This window comes from Molossus molossus, unplaced genomic scaffold (assembly GCF_014108415.1).
Source record: "Molossus molossus isolate mMolMol1 unplaced genomic scaffold, mMolMol1.p scaffold_m16_p_1, whole genome shotgun sequence".
In the NCBI taxonomy this organism is placed as follows: Eukaryota; Metazoa; Chordata; class Mammalia; order Chiroptera; family Molossidae; genus Molossus; species Molossus molossus.
Genome location: NW_023425344.1, coordinates 175,865,922 through 175,878,421, shown reverse-complemented (window position 1 = coordinate 175,878,421; position 12,500 = coordinate 175,865,922). Strand labels below are relative to the sequence as shown.

The window sequence follows — 12,500 nt, the reverse complement described above, 5'->3', positions numbered from 1 at the left end:
ACATTTAAAATAGGTCACATGATTATCCCTTAGGAGACAAAGAAAGATGATATATCCTAAATTTCTCCTAGACCCAAAGACAATTCCATTTTGGTTACACAAAGAGTAAGATTTGCTCAAGACACTAGGCTCAGTTTTTAGAGATGTCAAATGTTTGCTACAGGTATACAACATTGGGAAGAAACTAATCAATATGTATGCTGAGTAACAATTTTGTAAAAATATTTTCTTTATTGATTTGAGAGAGAGGGGAAGGGAGAGGGAGAGAGAGATAGAAACATCGATGAGAGAGAATATGGATTGGCTGCCTCCTGCATGCCCCCCACTAGGGATTGGGCCCACAACCTGGGCATGTGCCCTGACTGGGAATCAAACCAGCGACCTCTTGGTGCATGGGTGGACGCTCAACCGAGCCACACCAGCTGTGCTGAGTAACAGTTTTGATCTAAATTGAGGATGCATCTATGTGAGGACACGATCCCCCTATAGAGCATAAGCCTCTTGAGGGAAGATAACCCAGCTCAGCCAGAAGACATGCTCCACAGAGTGAGGAGCATATATTCCTGGAGAGGGAGAGGGAGTGGGAGAAATACATATACACAATATGCCAGAATGTCTGATTAAAAAAAATAAGAGAAATTAAAAAACAAAACTTGCCCTTTGTTACCCATTTGTTGACCTAATTTCCCCTAGTCCTTTTGCCTATCATACTTCTGCTGAAAATATGGTTTCTACCTTCCAATCAGGAACCAGGCAAGCAGCCCCAGACAAAGAACATCACTATGTCAGTGCTGACTCAAGCACAGGCAGCAGACAATGGTTCTGAGAACAGTTCAGGCCACTCTTTCATCCCCAGAGACAGAAAGATCTCTTCCCTGCTGCTAAAAATCTAAACTGATTTGATAGACAAAGTACCATTGAAAGAAATGTTCTTAAACAAGCCCTAGTTTTCTTTTCTTTAAAAAAAATTTTTTTTCTTTTTGATTTTTCTTTTAGAGAGAGAGGAAGGGAGAGGGAGAGAGAAAGAGAGAAACATCGATGAGAGAGAACATCAACTGGCCGCCTCCTGCATACCCTCTAATTGGGGATCAGGCCCACAACCTGGGCATGTGCCCTGACCGGGAATCGAACCAGCGACCTCTTGGTGCATGGGTCGACATTCAACTACTGAGCCACACCAGCCGGGCAAACCCTGGTTTTCTTTACCAAATGTTCATCAATAATCTGAAAACTCAACAGGAATAGCTACAGTGGAAATGCAGAAATCTAAGACTGAAATAAGAAATAAAAAACAAGCCAAGTAGGCCATATAGGACTCTCTGCCCACCCTAGTGCCTTGTAGACAAAGGTATTTACCAACCAACCAGTGTTTTTGATCATTTATGGAAGAAGGGTGACTGAAGCATGAAAAAGAATCAAAATCAGGTCCAGGTCTTTTTCTTTCTTTCTCTTTCTCTCTTTCTCTCTCTCTCTCTCTTTCTTTCTTTCTTTTTAATCCTCACCCGAGGACATTTTTCCATTTTTTGTTCAGTTAGAGTGGGAGGGAGAGAGAGAAAGAGAGAGAAACATCGATGTGAAAGGGCCAGGGACAAACTGCAACCGAGGTACATGCCCTTAGCTGGAACCGAACCCGGGTCTCTCTGGACCGCAGGTCGACGCTCTAACCGCTGAGCCAAACTGGCCAGGGCTGGTCCAGGTCTTTAAAAAATACACCTTTATTTTGATTTCTTCACTTCAAAAAAAAAAAAAAAAATGCCCCTAATAATCAAAACTAGTTGATTTGCAAAAACAAACAAAAAGGTGTTTGTTAACAAATAAAACAGATTTGTGAAAATTTAGATCAGACTGAGAAAATTTATTTTTGATAGTTATTACAGAATTCGCAGGCCTCTTTTCATGAAGCAGAGTATGTAACCAAAAAGAATTTGTCAGTCACCCACAGAGGGTTTTACTCGGGACTGATGTTAAATGATTTCATCATTGAGATGAATGACAGACAAGGACATATGTCTACTCACTTTATGGATAACACAGAGAGGACAAAGGAGGAGGGGTAGAATTTTTAAAAATTATTAGTATGGGCTGCATAAATTTAAGTCCTTAATCTAAATAAAATATATCTAGTGATATTATAACCCAAAGTATAAAATAAAATATACAAGTATGTATTTATATATGCATATATATTTATATATGTATATATATTCTTATATGTATATATGTAAATGGTTGAATAAATAAATGGAGAGAAGAAATAAAACCTCCTTGGAGAAGAATTTCAACTAATATATCTAGACACTCCTCCTTCCAGGAGGTAGAGTTTCATCTCCCTTAACTTGAGTGTGGGCTATATTTAGCAACTTGCTTCCAAAGAACAGAGTATAGGAAGGGAAAAATAGCAACTCTACAGTGGAGAATTCTGGCAAGAACAACCTTAACTTGATATTAAGGCTAACATGACTAGGAGTAAGTCACACTGCTATCATGTACCCACTCCTAACATGCTGTGATAAGGGAGCTTCACCTCTGCGGTGGTGCTTTCCAAAACCTAAAATCCCATGTAGGGAAGAAAATTTAGCTGAAGAAAAATATCAGACTAACCCAAAGTGAGACACGTTATACAGAGTACCTGTTCAGCATTCCGCAAAACTATCATGATCATCAAAAACAAGGCAAAACTGAATAGCTGTCACACACGAGAGGAGACATGGGAAGCATGATAGCCACATGCAATGAGAGATTCTGGATGGATCCTGGACCAGAAAAAGGCCATTAATGGAAAAAGTGATGAGATTCAACTAGAGTTGGGATTGGTTAACAGTACTGTACCAATTACTGGACAATATTAGTCTTAGTGCTGACAAATGTACCACAGTAGTGCAATGCTATAACATTTGCGGTAACTAAACCTGAGTGGCAGGTATGGGGAGAACTTACTACCTCTTTGCACCTTTTCTGTCAATCTGAAATTATCTAATAAAATTTTTATTTAAAAAAGTAAAAACAGTGTAGTGGACTTGTTGCCCTCAGAAATGACCTCATGAGCCTGGCCAGTGTGGCTCAGTGGGTGAGCCACAACCCACGCACCAAGAGGTCACCGGTTTGATTCCTGGTCAGGGCCCATGTCTAGGTTGTCGGCCAAATTCCCAGTGGGGGGCATGCAGGGGGCAGCCAATCAATGTTCTCGCTCATCAATGTTTTCTATCTCTCTCTCCTTCTCCCTTCCTCTCTTTCTAAAATCAATAAAGAAAAAATATTTTAAAAAAAGAAATGACCTCATGAGATTTAACCCTTCCATTAGCCACCAAAAAAGCAGCTCCTGTTGCTTTTGAAAGAGTGTTAGCTAAAAGAATCCATGAAGTGAAAGATATAATTCTAAGTAATTATAGCAAAAAGAAAAAGAAAAAAAAGAGTTGTAAGTTTCTATAGAGCATGTATATAGACATACTGTTGTTTTATTTTGTTATTATGAGATAAAATAAATTAGAAAAATAACTCAGGAAATTGAGTCCATTCCCCCGTTACATGCAGCTTTGATAAGACCATAATTAATTTCTCCCTGTACAGATCATCATAAAAAGTATTTCAAGAGATTTTGGGATTTCCAAAATTATCAGAGAATTTGAATTTCAAGAGTACTTAAAGAAGATGAAGGGTAAGTTAATCCCTTCATATGTTTCATGTAACTATTTATTGGAATACACCTGCCCATGACTACAAAAATCACTATCATTTGAGAGCCTATCACATGCCAAGCACCCCTCTAGGCGTGTTACGAAGTCGTCTTTAATCTATTGAGCAGTGGAGAACAGCTGTTGCCTTCTAGCTTTAAAGAAGAGCGAACTGTGGCTCCTGAAGAAGTTACCCAAGGAGAAACCTAGTGAAGGGTCAAACTGGGATTCTGACTCAACATGTGGAAACACACACAAATCGTAATAGATGAGATTTAGGGAGAAAGGAGATAAACTCAACTGGCAGTAGGAGAGACTAAGCCCTGGGGCACTATGGAAACAATGTTGTTCATTAAATAATGGAAGGAACAGCACTCTGAAATCAGAAGACCTAGGTCCCTTCCCTCCTCACCACTTTTGCTCCTTCCTTTGTGTATTTCAGGCATACAATGAGGTTAAGTAGAGGAGAATTTAGGCATGGGTGACACAAGTTCAAATCCCAGCTCTTGCCCTTTCTTACTGTGTGACTAGGCTGGTCATCTATTGTGAGCTTCTCTTTATCATACATAAAACAGCATTTGCCTTATCTATGTTAAATAGCTGTTGTAAAGATATGGCCAAAAAAGGGAAGGGGATGAAGAAGTACAAACTTCCAGTTATAAAATAAGTCACAGGGATGGAATGTACAGCATAAGAATAGAGTAATATGATTAATAACTATGTCCAGTGACAGTTACTAGACTTATTGTGGTGATCACTTTGTAAGGTATATGTTTTAACACAATAATTGTACACCTGAAACTAATGTATTATAAGCCAACTATAATTAAAAATAAAAAAATAAAGAAAAGATTTGTTGTACAGGTCAAATAAAACATATCAAAACCCTTTTAAACAATAAAGTTCTATTTAAATGTTTTATGTGTTAGCTACAAAATTCCTTAATATCCTCTCAATTCTAGAGACATTTAGTAAATGGTAGATAAACAATCACAAAATATGTAATTCAAGTCAACTACTATTGATGGATATGAGACCAGAGCATAAAAATCATTCCTGTGTTAGTTATATTTAAAATGTCTTCTTAGACTAAAAAACAAAAATGAGAAGTTGAAGGTTAGTGGTTTGGTGAAGACAAATCATTTACCTACATACACTATTTAGTTTTAGCAAGATTAATTTGGTAATCCCTGTAATTATTCCAAAATTAGCTTATGTCCATGACATCACAAATCAACTATAATCCGAAAGACCAAGGCATGGGCCCTGAATGAAGCAGAAGTTATCAGCCATCAACAGAGGAGACCTACTTAGGATGCTGTATTTCATGTCCTTACAAGGCAAAAGAAATAAGCTCATGTTGTCCATGTAGTTTTATCTGATTAATAAATAAATACTATTCATATTTTCCAAGAATGTTGTTTATCAAGTTTCTAAAGCAAAAATATTTAACCTGAATACAGTTACAAAATACATCAGGATGAAAAACCTTACAATTAGCTTATTCTTAAATACATTAGCATCCTCTCATGAATTAGGAGAAAGTGGAATTCCTAAATTCTCAAACCGTGACGTAATATTGGTTTTATTGATTCTCTGTACAATTTGTGGGAGTAGCCAATCATTATTTTGACAGTTTATCATAAGGTAATAGACTTCCTTTTAGATAACTGCAGTTACCACATTCAATTTCAACCTTACATAGGACTTTTTCCTAGATACAGCTTTACTGTTGGTCCTATATCACATTACTTTCTTTTTATAGCTATACACACAAAGCATTTTAGGCATTACACCTAATTATGTCAGCACAATAACAATTTAAAAGCTCATCATTAAGAAGTAAAGGTTAAGTACTTATATGCTAAGACTCCTTTTCATAAAGATATACAATGCTATATAAGCAAATGAATTACACAAGCACCTGAAAGTCAGAGAGTTACAAAAAACATTAGACCTCTTTTTGGATAAACTAGAAAATTTGATGAGTTTGTGTCCAGGCAATAACATTTGTGAACTACAGTGTTGACTTACAAGCTTTCTGACTCATGAAAACTATTCAACCATGTAAGTTTCACAACACAAAGTTGTGTGGCAAAAAAAATCTTTTTCCTAGGGAAGCAGTTTAGCATAGGTTGTTGAGGGCATGGGGTCTGGGATTACATCATGGCTACTTACTGCTGGGCCTGGGGCAAGTCACTTTAGATCTTTGTGCCTTGGTTTCCTCATCTGTAAATGGGGACATTGATACTATTGGTCTTAGAAAGTTGTTCTGGGGAGTAAATGTCCAAGTCTGTGAAGCTCTTAAAAAGTGCCTGGCATATACTATACCTATATAAATATCAGATATTATTTTCACTTCCTTGAATTGCCTTCAGCAGCTAATAAATAAACACACAAGGAAGAATCAGAACTGAAAGGTGACCTAAGCCAGTGGATAAGGAGAAAGACAACAGACCCAGGAAATGAGCCACATGTAGGATGTAGGATTTTGGGACATTCCTACTCCAGAGGAAAGAGAAAATTGGAAGTTCAGAAGTTCTTTGTCAAACGAATGAATTTGACTGAAAGGAATTCTGAAGACTGAGGCCAAATGCAGTATCCAAGGCTTCAAAGTAAACAGGGAAAAACAGCCCAGGAATCAATACAGAGCTACACAGAGGCCCATAAAATAGAAGCTGACAACCTTGCAGTCTTCTTGTAGGTGAGTGTTGGGGGAGGTGTTGCAGAGGATGGGTCAGGTGACGACCAGGAGACTGGAAGATAGCAGCTGTAGAAGAGGCCAGGCTTAGTGGCAACTGAGCTAGAAATGCTCCTGAAATGACAAGCCGTGATAATTCTCCATGTGGTCTATTTCATCATGTGGGGAGAAAAAAAAAACAAAACACTTGATTTTCCATTCCATAATTTCCACATTCCACCTCATAATTATATAATTATCAGGGAAAATAACTTGGTGTCTTGATAGGCTCCAAGGGGGAAAAATTCTGCCCCCACCTTACCTCTTCAATTTATCTGATTTTTTAAAAAAATGTAAAATAAGAAGTAGTTTTGTAATCAAAAGGAGATTATGCAAAAGGAGAAATTTGGCATCTGAATTAACTACTTCTCTCAAGATAAATAGAAAGTGTTTCTAGTAAGTGACTGTGTTTCTAAAGGAGAAAAACAAATCAATATGGTTTTGCAATATTCTGGAATGACCAAAAAATGTCAATAATCAATATTTCATATCAAACTAAAAAAATTAAAACATTGACCAAAAAAAGTTTTTCTTATGTATCAAACTATGTTAATAAAAGTAATTTTTTTAAGTTCGAAGAAAATTCCGCTTTATTGTATATTTTTAAAACCATTTTCCCCAAACAGAAAAATATTACATGAAATTAGGACCATACTAGAAAATCTAGCATATATAAGTACCATACATATATGAACCAATTTTTACTTATAGATCCTACCTAAGGCAAAATTTCCAGTGGGGGTGGTGGGAATTATTTCTGTCAAAATCAAGCAACAACTTGTCATCAGTTCTTGGCTCCTCTTATCTCTCAGGCTGCGAATCAATCCTGTAACCCCTGTGGTCCTTCCCAACTGCCTTCCCATCATATTTCCTCCCGCCCCTAACAACTTGTTCATTGATCAATTGGCTTTTTGTATCTTAACATTTTCCTCACAAGTTGTTGTGAAAAACATTAGGGAAGGAACATTAATCAGTAAAAGTTTTCTATAGTTAACAAGATTTACAAGTTCAGTTGGATATCGACATTAATAGCCAAGGCAGATTATTTTTTAATTTCAAGTAGCCATCCTCTGCCTATACCCACAGATCATGGATAATAGAGTTCACTAAATGCCACTGACTACACTGTATATAAAGCAGAGCTGGAATCTAATTTCCAATTCTGAGCTTCTTGAATGACAAAGCTTTCAGTATAATCATTATCATTAATATTTATCATGCAATGAATGTGCTCCTATACTCCTTTTACAAAATAGCGAAAATAAGTCATTTTCTCATTCCATCAGTTGTACAAAGCAAGTCTATAAATAGATAAAAAGAAAATGCCTACCCATGGATACAATTTTTATCAACAAAAGCTGAGGGTCCACAATAAGCTCAAATTCCTAGCCCTGGAATCCTACTTGAATCATCTAAACCACCAAGCTTCACAGGAGAGGCTACAACAGTGCTTTCAAGAAACAGAAAACATCATATGGTCTTGAAACTTGAAGAGTCTTTTATTAGGAATAAAAAATGCTATAAATTTAGCCCGGCCAGTGTGGCTCAGTGGTTGAACATCGACCCATGTGGCAAGAGGTCGCCAGTTCGATTCCCGGTCAGGGCACATGCCCAGGTTCTGGGCCCAATTCCCAGTGTGGGGCATGCAGGAGGCAGCCAATCGATGTTCTCGCTCATCAGTGTTTCTATCTCTCTCCTCCCTCTAAAATCAATAAAGAAAAAATGTTATAAATTTATATAAAAGGCTGAAAGGTACCCATGTGTAATATGTAAGGATAGAATATTTGCCATTAAGTAAACATGTAATCGATAAACAGGAGGTTTGAAAAGACTAGCAAACATTCCCCCTCATACTTAGCTAGAGAAGCTCCATTTATTTGCTTCCTTTCAATGAGACACTTATTCCCGGAAATACGCATTAATTCCTTACATTCGCTTTACCACTATTTAGGGGGCAGAAAAAATGCAGGGTGCTGCGCAAATGTAAATTCAAGCATTAATAAATTTAAGGGTGAAATAATTACTTGAATGATTAAGAATCAAATGAGGGTTCACATATGGAATGGGAAGTACTTTCTCGAATCTGAGGTGTCTTGGAAAGAACATTCCATTTATAGATGAGTCAAAACGACACCGTGCCCCTGAGGAGCCCCAAGGTTTCCGCTTGACAGAAGCATTCTGTGAGATGTGCTCTGGAACCTCTATGTAGCAGCCCAAACTGAATTCATGTTCTTCCTTCCCTAAATCAAAGCAGCTCTTATTTATATTTTCATGAGATACTTCAGTTTGAAATTTCAGATTCATCTTCCTTTTACTCTCTCATCACTAGTATCCAGTAAATTAGTAGGTCCTAGAGACTTTATTTCCTCTTCTACTGCAAATCCTAATTCAGATGTTTTAAATTTTCTAAGGAGAATGTAATAGCTTATTAATTGTTCTCTCTCACGACATCCCTTACCTAAGTCCACTCTCCATGGTGTTGCAATGGTATCCTCAACCTTGGTTCTTCGCTGTCTTCACAACACAGGGCTCTGTCATGATCCATTATAAAGTGTATTGCAAATTATTTACCACTAATGCTAAGCAAATTTGTAAAAGCTTTTTTGAAAAATAAATGAAAGTTGATTTAGCTATTTCTTGAGTGTTACTCCTCTTCAACTGTTTTCCTATATGCTTTTTTGAGAGGAGGAGAGAGGGTGGAGTTACAGAAAAGTATGAGGAATGATACAGAATCCTGATTACTTTTCCCCGGGGAAATGATACCCTTCACATCAGTGTTGTTGAAAAGCTCTGCTATTTTGAACCATCAATGACTTCCCACTGCCTGCTAATGTAAATATAAACTCCTAGTTCTGGAATTCAGTATCTTCTATCATATGATCTTAATGAAATCTGGACAACTTTAATTTCCGCTATGACTGTGCAAAAACTTTTAGTCAGTGACTCTAGACTGTTCTTAAGCAGACTTGATAGTTTTCCATTTTCCTTCCTTGGTTCATACACTTCTGTCTTAAATTATCTCCCCTGCAGCCATACTCCCCCAGTCCACGAAGCCTCCTCTAATTCTACGAACCAGAAGGCATCTTTCCCCTGACTCCTTCCAACATGTTTTTACCTCTAAAAACACATACAGAAAGGTAATTATGTATGCACTTCTACTACTGAGCTGCAGGGTCTTCGATGACAAGGCTCTGAGTTGTATTCCTTTCCTTCACTGCAGTACCTAATGTAGTGCTCAGGATACAATCAGCATCTCAAATAGCTCTTGACAGCCCTGGCCAGTTTTGCTCAGTGGTTAGAGCGTCAGCCCACAGAGCCAAGAGTCACAGGTTCGATTCCAGTCAAGGGCACGTACTTGGTTGCAGTTCGGTCCCTGGCCCTGGTCAGGGTTGTGCAGGAGGCAACCAATCGATATGTCACTCTCACATCAATGTTTCTCTCCCCCTCTCTCTCTCTATCCTTTACACGCTGTCTGAAAATATATCCTCGGGTGAAGATTTTTTTTTAAAAAAGCTGTTGACAAACGGCAGAAGAATAAAGAAGATGAATTCCAAAGGAATCAATAATCCAATACTGTTAGTAAGGGACTATTCAAAGTCTAATCAGATTCAAACACCTACTGGATGCTTTCCCACTTATACCTAGAGTTTTAAAGATGGTTGTACTGTGCATTGATGGCCTAGCACACTGCCAAAAGCTTGCAATCAGTTTGTTTCAAAACTGAAGATCATTTAAAAAGTATGAACAAAAGTTAGTAATTGCATTGGATAAAACATAATTTCACTTGGGGGGATGAGGAATTACACACGTTAGGTAGAAGAGCACATCTCCGTAAGAAAATAGAGTAAATTGGTGTTCTACAAAACATCCATCTTCACTGGAAATTTCATTCAGCTGTATTATCCATTTTAAAAGAACATGAGGATTAAGAGGGTTATCCCAAAGCCAGGCAGTGTATACTGCTATACGGAAGACAGAAAAGAAAAGCTGTAAAAAATCTTTAGAATATAAACAAAATCATCAGTTTTTAATGTGAATGGAGGCAATTTTCCAATGGTTCTTCAGAAATTTTAATCTGCCTTACACTCAGACTCAAGGACAGTCAATATGCCTACTTTTTAATAGTATTATAATACTAGCTTCTCTGTTAATAAGCTCTTACAAGTTATATATGATTGATTTCCATGAAAGAACTGTGAACATTTAGGTAATCTTTTCCCATTTAAGGCTATTTCCATCTTCATATCTATTCCAGCTAGGAAAATATTCATTAACAGTGTTACCTATAGTGTGATTCTTAGTAGAAAGTCACAGTTCTTAGCAGTATGACACTCACTTCTTCATGCACTCACTCCCACTTTTACTACTGGAGACGTAATAGAAAGTGGGATGTGTGCTAAAATTGGGGAGCATGAAAGAATAATAACAACAAAAGACAAAATCTCCAGTTTTGTTACAAAACTTAAGATGAGAAGGTGAGATCCTAGGGGTAGATAATAAAACATGAAATTAATATTCAGGCTTCCTTAGCAACTCAGTCTTCTGTAACTGGTCATCACTTTCAATTATACTCTCTGTTGGTATGAGTAGAAAACATGACATAAAACAGGGAAACAAATTTATTTTGATACTTGAAGGATTTGTTTTAAAAAATAAGGACTTTCTCTTTAAGAAAACAGACCAAAATATAGTCTACCTATTGCTCATTACTAATCAAAATGCTGTTGGTAATATCCTACCCCAGGAAGAAAGACTGGCCAGGAGCGGTGGGCTCAGTGATGAACTGATGGCATGATGGTAAAAGAGCTCTCCCTCTCCTGTTGTGCCCAGGTCTGTTTGTGGTAGGAAAACCTGCAACCCTGTTTTGACAGCATTTCCCCAACAATGATTTGAACTGGTCCTTCACTCATTGTAATGCAGTCAAAGGAGCTTGAGGAGGAGCTGGAAGCCTTGACTTCTAGCACCATGTCCTTGACTACCTCTTCCATTTACAACTTCTTTGAGTCTCTGTTTCCAAACCTGCCCATTGGCCTCCTCTGTCTCACCGACTTCACTGAGTTATCCTGAGGCCACCAGATCCACGGCAACGCTAACTAAAATGTTCTCCCTCGGAGCAACCCAACTGTAGATTCCATGAGGAAAGAAAACAGTGCAGTGTGAGTAAGCTTCCCTATACTGTCTAATTTGGGAGGAAGAAAAATAACTCAGTTCTTTGGGACAGACTTAACAGGACCTTGGCCAAGTCACTTATTCTCTCTGAAACTCAGCCTCTATAATCCTATCAGTTCGTTTTGCTGTGAGGGAAAGCAACAGTGAAACGTAAAAATATTCTGCAGACAGTAAAACCTTAACCAGGGGCAATCACAAAGTCGGTACGACAAACTGCTAGCCAAGTGCCACTCACGTTTCTTTTTCACTATCCAGACACTGTGCAGAATATACATATAATACTCTAAAAATGATCCCACAAAAAACGCAACGGTTCAATATTATTCAAGTGTATGTTACTGAAATCACATGGCTTACATGTCCCATGCTATTAGCTATACCCTTTTATAGAAAGAAAAACAATTTAAAACGGAGTATTGATCTAGTGAAAGTAATAGTACATATATAGTCCTCTCCACTCCCACAGGAATCGGATCCCCCCCCCCAATTTCTAATTTTAAAAAGAAAAAATTAAAAATACAAACCAAGACTGACTGAGACTTGCAGCTCATTAAAGCTGAGGTGATTTCCCCCATATAGAACTCTATTGATCTCCATAGTCCACACTAGACAAAAAGTGTGGTCAGGGAGGGGGATGATGGATGCCTCTGCCAATAGCACTGAACAAACCTGTTAGCTAATTGCTACCAAAGACAATTATCCCCGCATTGTTTCATAATGGAAACACATTACAAAACTCTAATATACACACAGGGAAATTTGATGATTTGACTGCGGAGCCATGTGCGCTGAATTTCATTGCCAAAGGCCAGCTAGGTCGCTGCTGTGAAGGGGAAGAAAGTGTCAGAATATAAGCCACAGTATCTTAAAGCTATTTAAGGGGGTGGGGGGAGAAAGAAAGAGGGAGGGGGATGAGAAAG

At 37.8% G+C, this 12,500-nt stretch overlaps 1 protein-coding gene across 13 annotated transcripts in view; it reads right to left on the bottom strand.

Moving 5' to 3' along the window:
- CDIN1 (CDAN1 interacting nuclease 1) overlaps nt 1-12,500 on the bottom strand; it is a 211,445-nt gene that overhangs the window by 132,715 nt on the left and 66,230 nt on the right. For 11 of the 13 annotated variants that reach the window (XR_004960155.1, XR_004960157.1, XM_036266728.1 and 8 more), the window contains exon 6: nt 6,358-6,486. The exons of 1 other annotated variant lie outside the window; for it this stretch is intronic. Coding sequence is in view for 9 of the 12 variants with exons in the window: in XM_036266728.1 (XP_036122621.1) it covers nt 6,358-6,486 (129 nt within the window). In the remaining 3 variants the exon portion in view is untranslated. Of the gene's footprint in view, nt 1-6,357; nt 6,522-12,500 lie in introns of all 13 variants that reach the window. One more of the 13 variants, XM_036266829.1, reaches the window with a different exon arrangement.